The sequence below is a fragment of the Terrapene carolina genome, unplaced genomic scaffold (assembly GCF_002925995.2).
Source record: "Terrapene carolina triunguis isolate 2854851 unplaced genomic scaffold, T_m_triunguis-2.0 Scaffold24, whole genome shotgun sequence".
NCBI lineage: Eukaryota > Metazoa > Chordata > Testudines > Emydidae > Terrapene > Terrapene triunguis.
This window is the reverse complement of record NW_020664375.1, coordinates 1,937,099-1,954,557: the sequence shown is the minus strand read 5'-3', so window position 1 is coordinate 1,954,557 and position 17,459 is coordinate 1,937,099. Positions and strand designations below refer to the sequence as shown.

The 17,459-nt window shown below is 45.8% G+C and overlaps 1 protein-coding gene across 2 annotated transcripts in view; it reads right to left on the bottom strand.

Moving 5' to 3' along the window:
- LOC112116991 (ubiquitin specific peptidase 9 X-linked) overlaps positions 1-17,459 on the bottom strand; it is a 182,204-nt gene that overhangs the window by 44,190 nt on the left and 120,555 nt on the right. For both annotated transcript variants that reach the window (XM_026650144.1, XM_026650150.1), the window contains 7 exons: positions 11,973-12,081; positions 11,143-11,289; positions 10,873-11,019; positions 9,205-9,427; positions 2,918-3,138; positions 2,073-2,263; positions 1,501-1,674 (listed from right to left, as the gene is read on the bottom strand). In XM_026650144.1, the coding sequence (XP_026505929.1) occupies positions 1,501-1,674; positions 2,073-2,263; positions 2,918-3,138; positions 9,205-9,427; positions 10,873-11,019; positions 11,143-11,289; positions 11,973-12,081 (1,212 nt within the window). The remainder of the gene's footprint in view (positions 1-1,500; positions 1,675-2,072; positions 2,264-2,917; positions 3,139-9,204; positions 9,428-10,872; positions 11,020-11,142; positions 11,290-11,972; positions 12,082-17,459) is intronic.

The window sequence follows — 17,459 nt, the reverse complement described above, 5'->3', positions numbered from 1 at the left end:
CTTTTTAGTAAGAATAGAACTGTGATCATTTACTTAGTGAGCTGCAAAGCTTTAAATCACTTGTACAATCCTACAGGCTCAGTACTGTAAACACACTATTAGGTGAGATGTTTACTACTTTGAATAGTCTCATTTATTTTAACCGTTCTACAGCAGTGAATACCCTGGCTAGCAGCAGTTTTGCTTGATTGAGTCCTAAAAGCAGCAAAAATGTGTCTCTCTTTAAACATGTCAGACCTGTGTTTTAACAAAATCTGAGACAATTATGAGACCCTGAGGAAAGCGAGCAGCAGACTCCTGTTTCCTCTTCCAGAGAGGGAGTGTGATGTTGTACCTACCATAAATGCAGGGTGAAAGCTGTTCTATTCACACACAATCTTTTTGGAATGAAATTCTTAATGCTTAGTCTCAAATCAAAGCTTCAAGAAAATGTCAAAAAAAGGGATCTATTTTTGAGTTATATAAGCATGAAAAACGATGCATTCCAATGATCCAAATATTAATGTATATAAGCAGCAAATGAGAATGAAGAGCCTACATACTGCATGGCCGCTCAGTTGGACAGCAAAACAAAAAATTATTGAATCTTATTCATATGAGAGAGATGGCAGGGAAGTAAAAGTTCCAAATTCATGAGTGTTGTACAGCTGACGTCACTGAATGTTTTGAAGGAATGGATTCAAAATAATAGTAATTTTATCATAGAGGAGAGTATACAACTGCTTACAAATTAAAGAAAAAGATTCTTTACATTTATGTGGAACAGGCAGAACCCTTTTGATCTATTCACAGTTTCCTTTCATTTGATAAATACCAATAAGGTCAGCTACTGTCCAAGGTATGTCCTAATTGGTTGTCTCCATACACTGCTGCTTCATTCCTATGATTGTAATTTGAAGGTCACATCGGAACACATTAAGTCAAAGCCATGTCAGAAAGTGTACCTTTCATAAATATGTTTAAGTTACAATTATTTTTTATTTAAAATAATGTATTACTACTATAATATTTGATTTAATTTGCAACTTTTTTATTTAATAGAAAAAGCTTGGTGCTTGAACTGAACAGAAATAAACTTGCAATTTGGTCAGCTGGGTCTTCACCATGTTGTTCCAGGGCGAACACAGCAGTGGGACATGTTTTAGGACTTTGTGAAGTGCATTTGGCCCTCAAGGCAGCCCTGTTCTAGTGCAAATGGTTTGTGTTTATACACACACACTGGTATTTAGGAATTTCTGAACACAGTTGATAGTGGGAGCAATAAGATCAACAGAAACACTAATGCACTGTACATAATGTTAAGACTTTGCCCAGACAAGATAGCAAATTCCATTAAAGGCAAAATATATCCTCAATATTAATGTTTTTTTTCCAATTTATCCTTCTTCTAACAGGAAGACTTTTATAACACAGTTTATTTGCTTTACAACACTTTAGTAACCATCTTCTCACATAAATGTAGACTGTTTTAGTGTGAAAAAGGTGAAACGAAACACTTACCTATGTGGGCATCCTTGACAAATCTTCTGATCAGCGAAGGACCCTCCCAAAACCTTACTTAACATGGCTGGATGCCCCAAAGCTTTTAAAGCTTCATCTAGACTATCCACCAAGGAATTAAAAAATTCTAAAGCATCATGTTGTTCACGGAGATTAACAGGTTCACCCCAAAGTCTAAAAGGAAAAAAAATAATAAATGTTTTGGGGGTATTTTTGGAGGAGAGAAAAATACACTGAAATAATAACTCTATTCACTTTTACTGAGCATAGTTAACTGATTGCTTATGGTGTTGTGAATCAACTGGTACAAAAACTAAACATTCCCTTTCACACATAAACGAATATCTGGCTGTGAAGTCTCAAAAATTGCTAGAGTCCAAAGATGTCGCTGTTGCTTCTGCTCAATTCTGCTTACTTTTCCACCATTCTAACTAGCACATATAAAGCCACATAAATGTTAAAATTTATACAAACTGCTTATGTCTATTACTTTTTTCATATAACTGACTTCTATTATATTTTAATAGTCTCAGTGAACGGAAATCAATATTAAAAACCATTTTTCTATTTACCTGAATTGTTTCCAAAACCCTCTTGGTACATAGTACTGTAGTCTGGAAGCTGCTAAATGACCAAAGATGACTTGGAGATGTCTCAGAACTCCAATATTGTATTCTTTTCTATCTTCTGTTTTACTTAATGCTGGTTTATCTTCATACTGATGTGGATAACCAAACACATCATCCCGAGGATCAACATTGCTCTATCAATCAAAAACACAGTCATGTAATCTTCATGAACATAATGAATATAAGCAGAATATAGGAGAACTAAAACTAGCAACAAGGTAACCATCTACAGTATGGTGCTCTCTAAGTTTACAGAACGATTATTGGAGGAAACTAGTAACTTGCGTATTGTTACCTCTATTTTAATTTATATACCTCTACCCCGATATAACGCGACCCGATATAAAACGAATTCGGATATAACACGGTAAAGCAGTGCTCTGGGGGGGCGGGGCTGCGCACTCCGATGGATGAAAGCAAGTTCAATATAACGTGGTTTCACCTATAACGCGGTTAAGATTTTTTGGCTCCCGAGAACAGCGTTATATCGAGGTAGAGGTGTACATGCTACATGTAGACTGTTAAATCTACATTGTAGATGACATTTTCAATCACATATTCCAGACGAGGGGAAAAAAAAATGAAGGGGAAAAAGCAAGCCTGACCTTTAATCTTTTGGACCTTCTACTCTAGTCGCTAACATTTTCAAATAAGAAATATTATATTATAGTTTTGTTGCTAGAAATGTAAGGAAACCCCATTAAAATAAAATCCTATGGGATGAAAAAAAAGTTATGACAACTTGAAAGTATTAAAACAGATGACCAGCAGGTCATCTGTATAATTACCTCATTGTCCTGCTTCTCATCCCCAGACATATCATCGTCTACATCACTGCCTGTGCCTTCAATTGCAAGAATACCATTTCGGATAGCTGGAATCATGTATAGCTGCTGAATGACAGAATTCATGTAACAAGTAGCACCAGCATTTTTTAATCCTACAAATCCCTTTGATGGCCGAGGCCCAACAGGTGGCAAATATTCCCATTCTGTAAGCGCTTCACAAGCTACGAGAGAATAACCAAAATTGATTAAAAAATTATTTTATTACAAAACAATATCTATTATGATAATCAAGGCAATTCCATAAAACTGAAATTACTATTTGTTCACGTCATATTAAACAAAGTTTAACTTACCAAACCTTCAAACAGAAAATAGTTAAAAACCTCTAAAATTAATGCCCTCATTTGTTGCCAATGACAGTTTAAGTGCAACCTTTAAGTAAAAGTATCTTATATAACCAATTAAAAAATAAATATAGCTAGTGCCAAATTAGCAGCAGCAGTACTTCTTCCCTTGAGACCAATGATTCGCCTTTTAACGACACTTAGGTTGAAGAATTCAAAATCCATTAGCAGTGACAAGGAATCAGGGTTCAGAATACTGCACCAGTTTGGCTCTGTAACTTGTTTCATTATCAAAGTAAAGAAATGTGTAGAAGAATACTTCTCTAGACAGACTATAGCCCTCTTAAATATCTTATTCTACATCATGTTGATCATTTTACTTCACAGTTCAATGCAATTTCACATACGGATATCAATAAGGCTTACAGTTGGGTTTTTCTCTGAAAATGGATGTTGCTTATTTATAAACTGGAGGTTCGAGATGTGGGTTCACTCTGTGCCTGAGACTGGAGATTTCTAGAAAGTAGAGTGCATTGGTCTGCCCCTGAACAGTTGCTCCCCTCATGCTCTGCACCAAAGGTATAAGGGATGGTGCGGACCAATGCCTCTAGTTCTCTCTCTTACCATGAATCAGATAGGATTCAAAGCTGAGGGGAAGGAGAGTGGGCAGTGGAATATAGATAAGGACCACACATCTCTCAGCAGATCTGGTTACAAGTAAGTAACCTCCATTTCTTCTTTGAGTGCTGGTTTCTATGTGTATTTTCATATGTGGGTAATTGGTAAGCAGTACTCAAACAGGAGCAGGAAGCAAGGATGCAATTGGTACAGATGTCTGTAATACTGCTGTCCCAACAGGTGGATATGCAGAAGAGGCCTGGACTAAGGCATAATGTTAAGGTATGGATGGAACTCCAAGTTGCAGCCCCACAAACGTTCAAAGAGATGCTACAGAGGTTGCCTGTGCTCTAGTGGAACGGGCCTTCACCCTTTCCAAGGAAAGAATTACACACAGATGATAAAGAATGATACAGACGGACATCTACTTAGAGAGTCTCTGACCCAATAATGCTCGTCCCCATGATTGCTCTACTGTCGTGACAAACAAACAGTCTACATGTTTTCCTAATTTCTTTCTTTGCAGATATATTGCTCTACAGCCCTTCACTGTAGAAGACAGTCCACTTCCTGACAGAGGCTTTCCTTGTGAGCGTGGTCCCTGAAGAGGGGTCAGCAAGGGCATGGTCCCTGAAGAGGGGGAAGAGACTCGATAGTGTAGTTGGACGGAATGATCTCTAGTACCCACCTATCAGTTGTTATTCCCCTCCAGTTGTGGGTGAAAAGGGCGAGGCGACCAAAGGTTTGGGGGGCAGTAGGGAGTGGTATCAATAAGGGTACATGATTCTCAAGCATCCCATCAAAAGTAACCTGATTGGTGGATGGGGGTTGAATGGATATAGCTGTAGTGGAGGAAGCTGCATATCTAGGTCTTTATGCCCTCTGATATTTGTGCAGCAGTTTGTAAGGAGCTGGTGGTAGAATAGCTGAGGAAAGGTCTTGGCTTGTACGCTTGGTTTATGGTTTTTTCTCTTTGGGGCCAGGGTATAAATCCCCAATGAGTCGAGAGTTGTCCTGGAGTCCTCAGCAAGCATAAATATTAGTCAGTCTTTTCATTGACTAGATTAGGGTTCTCAAAGGGCAAGTCCTCAATGGTATTCTGGACTTCCCTATGGAACCCCAAGAAGTGGAGCCAAGATTCACGCCTCATCACCACAGAAGGGGGTTGTAGCCCACGAAAGCTTATGCTCTAATAAATTTGTTAGTCTCTAAGGTGCCACAAGTACTCCTGTTCTTTTTGCAGATACAGACTAACACGGCTGCTTCTCTGAAACCTGCAGTATCAGTCATGCCCACTGCAGCTTGAAGAGAGGTCTTAGCTACCAGTTTACCTTCATCGATGAGGACTTGAAATTGGGCTCTGTCCTCCTGATGGAGTTTGTCTTTGAACTTCAAGTGTTTGTGAGAACATTTTTTGCTAATAAAGACTCATAGTTAGCAATTTTGAACAGAAAGCTGGGGGTGGATAAAAATACCTCCTCTCTCTACAAAGTCAAGGCTTTTAAGTGCCCTTGTCTGCAAGAATTGCCTTGCAGTGCTATAAGCCTGGATGTCTTAGTGGCTGCTTGTACTACTAGGGAATTGTGGGCAGCGAGAGTAAACAGAAACTCTGCCCCTTTGACTGGTACAAAATATTGCCTCTCAGCCATTTTCAGGGTGGGAACGTAGGAAGCAGGAGTATGCTAAACTACCCCGGCTGGTTTCACAATGGTCTTGTTTGCTGGGTGGGTCATCTGACCGGGATTCAGAGGGCTGCAAACTGTCAAGTGGAATCTGGATCTCACTCCCCACCCTCTGCAGGAGTTTTTGATGTTGCCTGTGGTAGTCAGGTGGGGATGGCAAGCATGGGGCAATTGCCTCATCAGGTGAGGAAGATGACATCATCAGAACAATTGGTACCAGTGAATCTGGTTCGATTTCTTCCCCCTTGCATGTCGACAGAGCCAGCTGGCATTGGCTAGAGGAGGAAGGCCAGCGGTATCCATGTACAGATCCGAGGTGACTAATGTAGGGATCTTACGGGCACCAATATGGCCAGTTTGAAGGGTCAACCCACTGGGGGGACCCCAAGACAACGGGTACCACTGGTCCCATGGGTAATCATATCTGAGTGGAGAATGGATCCAAGACCTCCTAGAGTCTCTGTTCAGACTAGTCTCCTTCTGTGGAAGCAATGGCTTGTCTAGAACATCTGAGATGACCAAGCAGAAGCTAAGTTCTAGTTCCAACAGCAATACTGTTGGTACCAGTGGGTGAACGCTCCGACTTGTGGACAGGATATGGAGTATCCTTTCCTCCTTGAGGTGGTTTCCTCCCCCAGTGTGGAGATGTCACTCAGGAGAACCAGACCCAAAGGGAGAGGCAATTGAGGATAAGGAAGGGCGAAAATATCCTCTGGAAAGGTATAGGTTTCAGTCCGTCCTGGAGAGTGAAGTGTCCCGGTGGTTAGATCCAGCACATCCATTGGTCATGGTGGTCAGTGGGTCCTTCTGGGGACAAGATGATACCATATAAGAGAAGTCCTAACTGGAGTTCCTAGTTGGTGTCAGCAGGTATTGATCCTTTGGCTTAAGAGCTGGAGTTGGTACCAATGGATCCTTTCTCCTTTGCAGATTATCCTCATAATTTGGAGGTTTAGATGGTCATAGATCTTTATGAGCCATGCATGAGGACTTGGACAAAGTAGGGGAGGGATCCTTTCTTTTAGGAGAAGACCTGGAAGGGGATCTGTCCTTGAGTATATGAGTGAGCCCTTTAGTCTTGTCAAAAGCCCAGATCTAGCGATTCCCTGGGCTTAGCAGCTCTGGCCTCTGCTTCTGAGCTTGTGCTTGAAGGGGTGGTGCTCGCAAATTGAGACTGCTGTAAAACAAGAGGGTCTCCCTGGCCTGGATCCACATGGGGTCCCATGGCTTTCTCCTTGAGGTACTTCCTCCGTCAGAGCTCTTGTCCCTCACAGGTTTGGGGAGGGAAAGAGTGGCAGCTGCTGAACTTAGCAGAGATACTAGCGTCCCCAAGACTGTAAAGGAAACACCGGTGTTCATCGCTGACTGAGAAGGAGACAGTTCTTAAATCCCAGGACTTTAAGCATAGTCCTTCTCCACAGGATTCCCGAGATGGGGAGAAACTAAACTAAACTAAACTAGACTATAAAAACACTATAATGCTAAAACACTATGAATACTAAAACTATACACAATTATAGTTACAGGTTTTGAAAGACATACAAAGATAGCTTTGGACACAGGATTCTGACTCAGGCCATGAGACAATAAGAAGGAACTTGAGAGGTGCTGGTCTGCACCATCCCTTATGCTCTCAGTAAAGAGCACGAGGGGAGCAACTGTGCAGAGGCCCAGACCAACAGACAGTACTTGCTAGAAGTCTTTGGTCTCAGGTGCATGAAGTGCATGCATGGCCACGTGTGGAATACACATAGGAACCACCACTTGAACTATTCCTTTAATCCACCCCCACAGACTCTCAAACTAGTATTTTACTGTCACCACGTAAGTTAAAATCAGTGACCAACAGGCCAACCTAGTGATGTCCCAGCAACACTGTAACACAAGCAACTCTGATTTGAAAGTGACCTATAATATTTTTCCCCATAAGCTAGTGATCCACTGTGTATATAACATACTTAGACTCCTGTGCCTTTGCCATCCCTATGAAAATCCATCTAAATTTGGAGAAAAGTTATAAGCCTTTGAAAAATCGTAGTTTGCATATGCTCAGTAAACTTTAGACAGTAGCAACTAAATTCCCTGAAGTTTCTATCTGCTCTGGGCATGCTCCAGCCCAAGGCTCTTCAGGACTTTCCCTGCAACTGCTTTGCTGGACTGCTCCAGACTATGCTGGGTCTGGGCACCAGAACTGAGAGAAGGGAGATGGTCTCCTGTGCTCTCAGGATATGTCTACACTGTAACATAAGCCCTTGCTTGAGCCAAGGCTCAAGGCTAGCCCCCCTTGCATCTATACTGCAACTGTGCTAACCCAGGGCTTGAATGCACGGTCCCAGGATCCTGCAGGACTGGATTGTCCAAGTTTGAGTCAAGCTGGGACCCAGGTTTCAAGCCTCACTGCTTTGCAGTGTAGATGCAGCCCCACTTGACTTAGGTCCCAGGAGTCATTCGGAAGTATCCCACAATTCCATGGGACAACTTCCTTAGTCCTCTCTATCCCAACAATCTGGAACCCACTCTATTGAAAATGGACGCCACACTCCCTCTGCAAACTTCAGAAATTCAGGTCAGTGTTAACCCATTCTGGTCTGATCACCTATCTGCAAGCACACTATCAGAGAGCCTCCTGGGTTTGCAATGCAGAGAAAACAGATCAAGCCTTTTGCAAAGCGAGCTGCTTCCTGGTAATGTTCAGGGTGGGCAGTAAAGTTTTCCCACAGTGCACTACGGTCCTAGGGCTAGAGCAGCTACATGGAGGGGGTGTGGGCGCGCGATGGGCAGCCTAGGACTCTGGGATATGGCTACTTTGACTCAGCTTTGCACACTGCATTATGGATGCCAGAGCCCTTGGTTTGAGCATGGGTCAAAAAATTCTTAACCTAGGTTAAAATACAATGTATTTTATATTGGGCTTACATTGCAGTGTACACCCTCAGTGACCCTCCTGTGGGCCCAAGCAGCATAGAGGAGGAAGCTGCCAGATTCAAATACAAAAGAAACAAGAAGTGGACCTGTGGGAGTGTGTGTGGGTGGAGGTAAACTGAGACAAGGAGGCTGTGGCAGAGACTAAGACTGGAGGCTAGAGGTTGAGATGTGTCGTGACTGCAACTGCCTAATCAAGAAGATGGACTAAAGAGTAGAAAAAGGTGATGGGAGACAAATCTGATGAGGAGCTGGAGTGCAATGGAAGAACTGGGGCTGACTGGGACAAGTGGACAGGGGATGAGGGAGACAGGGAGTATGTGGGTGGAAAAGAAACTGGGACAGTCTGGGCAAAGAGACTGGGACATGATCAAGTTATTAAAGACTATCATAATGCAAACACACCATGGAGCGAAAGTAAGATTGCAGAAGCAACATTAACTCTGGCATTCCCTAACTTTGGAGTGATTGACTTTACAAATTTAAAGTTAAAGATTCTTTCAATTGGTGTGTGTGTGTGTGGGGGGGGGGGGGGGGGTGGGGGAGGGTGGGTTGTCTGTGGGGGGGGGGGGGGGGGGGGGGGGGGGGGGGGGGGGAAGAGTGTAATTAGCATCAGAATCAGTTGACAGCACAAGTTATTAGTATAAGTGGGAGGAAACACATATACATTACAATACTTAGATTAAATAATTAAAAATAGATGGTTAAAAATGCTACATACTAGTGATTGCTGTACCTATGTAATACATTTCAGTCAAGGTGTCTACTATTTGTTTGAGGTTTCGGACACACCCCACTGCTAGTGCTACTAGCAACTCAAAACCAGCATTAATGGTAGCTGGTGAACTACAGACTGGTATGGCTTGCTCAGCAGGCAGTTCTCCATTTCTCATGTATTGTAAATATACATTGGAAGCTGGAAAGATGAAGTCATCTATTAATTCCTGAAAAACAGAAAAGTTGTTACCCATTATTATTAAAAAAACGGAAGCATTTTTCAACAGACTGGAAAGCGTTACAACATTTGTTAGAAGCGACAAAGAGTCCTGTGGCACCTTATAAACTAACAGAAGTATTGGAGCATAAGCTTTCGTGGGTGAATACCCACTTCGTCAGACGCAGGTATTCACAACATGCGTCTGACGAAGTGGGTATTCACCCATGAAAACTTATGCTCCAATACTTGTTAGTCTATAAGGTGCCACAGGACTCTGTCGCTTTTTACAGATCCAGACTAACACGGCTACCCCTCTGATACTTAACATGTTAGAGAGATGATTGAAAAGAATATAGATAAACTAAAATGTATTTCATTCTATAATAAAGAGGAGCCTAAAAAAAGAAATTAAAGTGGTAGTCTTATTTTTTTGGAAATATTCTATCTTCAAGTTAATTCTCTTTTTAGAATTTAATTGTAAATCTCTAATTAATCTGGATCAGTGACAAATCTTGCTAAATTAGCGTATCGCCTTTGGAAAGTACTATTCTAGCTGTTGCTTTGTGTTCTCGACAAGAGAGCTTCAAAGCTCAAAGCTATCACTCTATTGATGCACAGAAAACACTTGATTAACCAGCTATTCAAACAACATGATGGTGTTGTACATAAACTTGAACACAAAAGAACAATAAATTAATTAGCAAGAGCTAATAGACTGAATTTGGGACAAGGAAGGAAAGAATCTCTGTGCTCTCTATATGTCTCACTATGCATTGTTTGTCAATCTAACTTGTTGCTTCAGTTTCCCCAGCTGCAAAAGGATATAAATAAAAGGAATTGAATTGTGGGAAGATTGTCAAAAAATTGCAGCTGAGTTCTGAACAAGACATAGAAAATTGCAGAAAAGTAATAGTGGAAATTATTTGCGGTAATAAAGTCCATTATTACTTTTCTGCGATTTTCCGCTGTTGGCCACCCAGGGCTGAGAGCGGGAACATGGGGCTGAGAGCGAGGGCTTCTGCTGTCGGCTGCCCAGAGCTGACAGTGAGGGCTCCCACTGTCAGCCTCATGCATGGTGGGACTCCCGCTATCAAAACTGTGGTGGAAGCCTAATATTGCAGAATCCGCAATTTCTGCAACATTACAAATTAAGTGGGGCTTTAGGTATAAAGTTATCTCGCTAAGTTGTAACAAATCAACGAACAGTGGTCTGAAGATGTAAAAGCCAATGTAAACGCTAAGTATTCTTAACAGACCAACATATCCATTATACTTTGAAAAGTTTAATAAATTCCAAGTAGAACCATTTGTTTTACAAACAAAAAATGTTTCATGGAATGAGCCACTTTTGTGGTTCCATTCTGTAAAATAAAAAGTTTCTCCACATTTTTTTTTAACTGATTTCAAAGTAATGATATTCAAAATTAACATATAATACAAACTGTAACTTACTTTAATGAGATTAGCACCTCCCTTTTCACAACCAATATGATATTTTTTTTCAGGGGTTTGGAATGCCAATAACTCTTTTGTTACTCCAAGGTGGCCTTCTAAGATTGTCTCTTCAACACCTGTTTCTCCTGTTCTTTTCACTTCATCCTAACATTTTTAAAAAAATGTTAGAAGGCTTGAAATTATGTATCTTTTGGAAAATTTACAACAGATTTTAATATGAATTTTTGGAAGACCAATCTCTATAATTCACCTGATATTACAACTTACCCTAATCCTTTTAAGCCAGTCTATTTCATTATTAAGAAGAACTTCAGCATTGGGCACATTAATATTACTGTTGTAAGCGTAGTTAAGAAGGTGTCTTAATAGGGTGAAGTAGTCTCCTGAATGCTTAGCTCTTTCTCTTGCAGTACTCTAGAACACAAAAAATAAATAAATAATGTATAATTGATAAATGCCTTTTTTATTTAGAGCCACTAAAATCAATTTTTTCCTAAACTGAATAGAATTTTAATGGAAAAATAAAATGAAAATGTTTAAGATTTGAAGGGATTAACAGTTGTGTGTAAACTTAAAAATGACAATTTATTTTTGACCTAAATATTTGAAAAGCAGCTTCTTTCACTAACTTGCAAAGATCAACTGAGGAGATGAAACACTTAATACAGAGCCAGAAGTACACTGAATTTGAAAGTCCTGACAGGCACAGGAAATGAAGGATGAACTGCTTCACAAATATGTAGCTTAAAAACACACTTATTCATAATTTATGCATATTTATCTAATCTGCTAAGGAATAAAGCTTTAAAAAAAATTTTGCCATTCACTTTTAAGATAGTTACATTTTAAAAATATATTTTTAGTATTTGCATAAGAGACCATTTTTACCCCTATCAAATAGGAATTATCCTATAACATATTGCAATATAAGAGCCATAGCAGCATAATCAAAGAAAAAAATGTTCAAAAAGTAAATTCAAGTGCATTATACATGGTAGTAATGTACTCTATTGAAATAATTTTTATCCTATCATTCATTTCTTATGGAACATCAAACTGTACTAGAATAATGAAAGTGTTAATTTCAAATGCCTTACCCCTAACACAGTAAACAGCAGTGTAATGAAGAAAAGCAGAGGTCTCTGTCCCATACAACACCTGGTAGCCATTAAAAAGAATTGCTCCTGTGCCATCTGACGAACAGTTCTGAAAATAGTGAAAAAACATTTAATTTTTCCCATCAAGGATAAATACAATTATAATGTGGGATAAAAAAATACCTCTTGAAATCAGTGAAAAACACGGTTACCTACCTTTCGTAATTGTTGTTCACGTCCATTCCACATTAGGTGTAGGCACGCCGCGTGCATGAGCGTCGGAAACTTTTCTCTTAGTGGTATCCGTTGGGCCAGCAGGGCCCCCGCCTGAGCAGCGCCACTGCGCCATGCATATATACCCCCGCTGGCCCAACCCCCTCCAGTTCCTTCTTGCCGGCGACTCCGACAGAGGGGTAGGAGGGTGGGAGGTGGAATGGACATGAACACCACATCTCGAAGAACAACAGTTACAAAAGGTAGGTAACCGTTTTTTCTTCTTCACATCCATTCCACATTAGGTGAATCACAAGCTTACCTTCAGAGGCGGGTAGGAGTCACGGAACAATTGATCGGAGGACCGCCCTGCCAACCGCCGCGTCCTCTTGGGCCTGCTGGTTGACCGCATAGTGAGTCGTAAAGGTATGCAGCGATGACCAGGTGGCTGCTCTGCAGATCTCCTGGACAGGGACCTGTGCCAGGAAAGTCGATGAAGCTTCTTGCGCCCTGGTCGAGTGGGCCGTGACCGCCGGGGCCGGAACAACTGCAAGGTCATAACACGCCCGAATGCAGTCTAATCCAGGAGAAGATCCGCTGCGCCGACACCGGGAGGCCTCTCATTCTTTCCGCCACGGCCACGAACAGCTGCGTGGATTTACGAAAGGGCTTGGTGTGCTCCAAGTAGAACGCCAACGCTCAACGGACATCCAGGGTGTGCAGGCTGGAGTGACTCAGGTCCACATGGGGTTTGGGAAAAAACACCGGCAGACAAATGTCCTGGCCCAGATGGAATTATGAGACCACCTTTGGGAGGAACTTGGGGTGTGGGCGGAGCTGCACCTTGTCTTTATGAAATACTGTATGTGGCGGCTCCGAGGTGAGTGCCCTCAGCTCAGATACTCTTCTGGCCGAGGTAATGGCCACCAGGAATGCCACCTTCCAGGAAAGGTGGAGGAGGGAGCAGGTGGCAAGTGGCTCGAACGGGGTCCCCATGAGCTTAGAAAGGATTAAGTTGAGATTCCATGGAGGGACTGGGGGGCGTAAGGGAACACCCTCTCCAGTCCTTTAAGGAACCGCCCCACCATTGGGTGGGAGAACACCAAGCCCCCTGAAACCCCCGGGGGGAAGGTGGAGATGGCCACCAGATGCACCCTGATGGAGGATGGGGCCAGCTCCTGCTGCTTGAGGTGCAGTAGGTACTCTAGAATGGTAGGCACCGGAGCCTGGCATGGCTGAACCTGTTGGGGCCCACATCAGCATGAGAACCTCTTCCACTTGGCCAAGTAAGTCGCCCTGGTAGAGGGCTTCCTACTACCAAGTAGAACCTGCTGCACAGGGAGGGAGCACTGGCTCTTCAAAGCGTTCAGCCACAGAGCTTCCACGCCGTCAGATACAGTAATTGCAGGTCGGGTTGGAGGAGCCACCCTCCGTCCTGCGTGATGAGGTCCCGGTGTAGGGGCAGGGTTACCAGGTCTTCCACCGACAGCTCCAGGAGCGTGGTGAACCAGTGCTGGCTGGGCCAGGCCGGGGCGATGAGGATAACCGCTGCCTGGTCCCTGTGCACCTTGAGTAGGACCTTGTGCACCAGAGGAAGCAGGGGGAAGGGGTATTTCAATTCCCCGCCCCACAGGATCGCAAATGTGTCTGCTATTGAGCCCAGGCTGTGGCCCTGGAACAAGCAGAACTGCGGGCATTGGGCGTTGCCCCTGGCGGCAAACAGGACTACCCGGGGAAACCCCCACTTGCGGAAGAGCGAATACACAACGTCCGCTCTCAGTGTCCAGTCGTGCATGCGGTATGACCTGCTGAGGTGGTCCGCCAGGTCGTTCTGCACCCCTGGGAGATGTGATGCCTCTTGGTGAATGGCATGGGCTATGAAAAAGTTCCAGAGGAGGAGAGCCTCGTGGCAGAGCGGCGAGGAGCGAGCTCTGCCCTGCTTGTTTATGTAAAACATGGCGGTCGTGTTGTCTGTCAGAACTGTCATGCTGTGATCACTCAAAGTGGCGTGAAAGGTCTGGCAGGCTAAACGAACCGCCCTGAGCTCCTTCGCATTGATATGGAGCAACCACTCCACTCCCGACCACAAGCCCTGAATCCTGAGGTCTCCTAGGTGAGCACCCCATCCGAGGTCTGACGCAGCTAGGCCAAAGGGGAGAACCATGAACTGGTAATGTTCTTGGTTCACAGTGAAGCGCAGGAATCGGTGATGCGCCGAGTGGATGGCGATATTAAAGTATGCGTCCCTCATGTCGAGGGCAGCGTACCAGTCCTCTGGATCCAGGGAAGGGATGATGGTGTCCAGAGACCATGCGGAACTGGGCCTTGACCAGGAACTTGTTGAGCCCTCGCAGGTCCAGAATGGGTCGAAGGTCTCCTTTGGCCTTGGGAATGAGGAAGTAGCGGGAGTAGTACCCTTTCCCTCTTAGGTCCTTCGGTACCAACTCTACTGCCCCTGCCTCTAGGAGCGTGCGAACCTCCTTTTCCAGGAGGTGCCCGTGAGAAGGGTCCCTGAAGAGGAATGGTGAGGGGTAGGCAGGGAGGAGAACTGCAGCCTGTAACCACTTCGCACCGTGCGTAACACCCAGCGGTCTGACGTAATACTGGACCACGCACGGGAGAAGTGGGACAGGCGGTTCAGGAAACAAGGGGATGGATCCGGCGATTGGTCCGGTACGCTGTCCTCGAGCGCACCTTCAAAAGCCTGGTTTAGGGCCAGGCTGAGACTTATGCTGGCCTTGGCTCTGTCCTGGCCTATTGGAGCTATTATTATTACGCCGCCTCCTGTTATCCCCATTTCGCCTGCAGTAAGGCTCATGCCTAGGACGAGGTTGGTAGTGACACTGAGGAGGCGGCTGCGGCTTGAAGGGCTTTCTTTGGGTCGCCGGGGTGTGCATACCCAGCCACTTGAGTGTGGCCCTCGAGTCCTTGAGGCTATGCAGCTTTGCATCCGTGTGGTCCAAAAAGAGCCCGGACCCTTCGAAGGGGAGGTCCTGGAGCGAGTTCTGGACCTCAGGCGGCAGACCTGACTCCTGCACCCACATCGAGCGTCGCATGACCACGCCAGATGCGATTGTTCTGGCCGCCGTGTCTGCTGAATCCAAGGACGCCTGAAGAGAGGTCTTCACTACGGCCTTGCCTTCGTCCACCAGCGCCATAAACTCCTGTTGGGAACCCCGTGGGAGGCTGTCCTTAAACTTCCCCACTGCCGCCCAGAAGTTGAAATTATGCCTGTTGAGGATGGCCCGTTGGTTAGCAATCCTCAACTGTAGGTCCCTTGAGGAATACACCTTCCTGCCAAACAGGTCCAGGCGCTTCGCTTCCTTGGCCTTAGGTGCCGGGGCCTGCTGCCCATGGCGCGCTCTCTCATTTACCGCAGAGACTACCAGGGAACGTGGGCTTGGGTGGCAAAACAAGAACTCATACCCAACGGGGCGAAGTACTTGCGTTCCACACCTTTGGTTGCTGGAGCGCTGAAGGCCAGGGTCTGCCATATAGTCTTATAGTTCAACTGTATGGTCTTAATGAGCGGGAGCGCTATTCTGGATGGACCTTTTGGGCTCAGAATGTCCACCATGGGGTCCTCTTGCTCAACCGTCTCCTCGGCCTGTAACCCCAAGTTATGGGCAACGTTACGCAGCAGCTCTTGGTGGGCTCTGTGGTCTATTGGCGGAGGTCCTGATACCACTGTGCCTGCCACTGCTTCATCCAGGGATGACGAGGAGGTCAGCAGCTGCTCCACTTCCTCCTGCTGGTCCCCTTGGTCCGCTTCCCCCGAAGGAGGGGCATCCAGCTTGGGCCCGGACAGCTGACCCTGGGGAGGCACCGGCCTCGGTGCCGGTTTCTCTGGCCTCTCGCTCGGTGACTGTGCAGGCGGTCTGGACGCCGTGGCTTCCCACACGGAGGAACGTCGGTGTGGGGACTGGGACCAGTGCACAGAGTAGCTGGCCCTGGAGGGAGCCCCTTGTCGCTGGTGGTAGGCCCCGGGGGTCCAGAAGGGCCAGTGTCCGGCAGTCCCCACTGGGGTTTCCACCCAGCCTGGTGATCTCTGCCTTCCGGTGCCCAGTGTGAGTAACTGTATCAGCCCGAGTCGGCACTAGACTTTGGTGACACCGAGTGCGAAGGCCACAACAGTTCCGTCGACCTATGCTGGCGGGAGATCGACGAGCGTCTTCTCGCCGATTGGGACCAGGGTCAGTGCTCCCGAGACCTGGACCAGGACCAGCGACTTCTGGAAGCCTTCGGCGATGGCCGGCTCGCCTTCTCTTGGTCCCAGTCTCTGGAGGGTGCCGGAGAGCATCGGGTCACTTGCACTAACTCCGTGCACTGACTCGTCTCCGGTACCGAGGCTTCCCTCTGCGTCAGGAGTAACAGAGTCCGCAGACTGGACGCTTGACCGGGACCAATGCCGGGAGCGATGCGGGGACAGTGACCTCGAACGGCGCACCATTGCCAGCTTTCCCCTCAACGGCACCGTGGGCGTCTCCCTGATCGGGAGGGGGCTCACCGCCGACAACCCTATGAGGTCCTTCGCCGCCTCAAAGGTGTCAGGCGTGGAGGGCTGATCCATTACTCCCTCAAGCCCGTCATCCTCACTGAGTTCACTTAGGACTGGACTCAGAGGGACTTGTGGCGCCAATGCCACTGGTGCCGGCGCCGGTACAATGTCCATCCCGCTCTTTCCGGTGCCTGGGCCCTTAGATGGCGCTGGTCTCCTTTGAGGGGAACGTCCGCACCCTTCTTTTGGCTTGGCCTTGGGCCGCACCGGAGAGGATGAGCGGTGCCGGGGCCTACTTTTCTCCGGGGCCGACGGCTTGCAGTGCTTGTTCGGCACCGGGACTCTTGACGACTCTGGGACACTCTGCACCGAGGAAGCTGGAGCTGGCATTGGGCGCTTCGGGCCCAATGGCTGCAGCGCTGCCTCCATCAACAACTGCTTCAAGCGAAAGTCTCTCTTGCTTTGTTCTAGGCTTAAACGCCTTGAAAATCTTACACCTATCTGTTTGGTGTCCTTCCCCCCAGGCAACGCAGACCGGAGTCGTGGAGGTCACTAACCAGCATAGGCTTGCGGCACATGGCGCAAGCCTTAAACCCGTGGGCCTGCGGCATGCCCCGGGGCGGGTGCTGGAAGCCTCCAAGCACTTAATCTATTAAGTGTTCACACAATAGAATGCTAACGAACTGATAGCTGCTAAGTACTCTAAAGCTAAGGGATTGCTTCTCGTATGAGAGCAAGAGGTTGTTCCAACGCTGCCACGGATGGTAAGAAGGAAC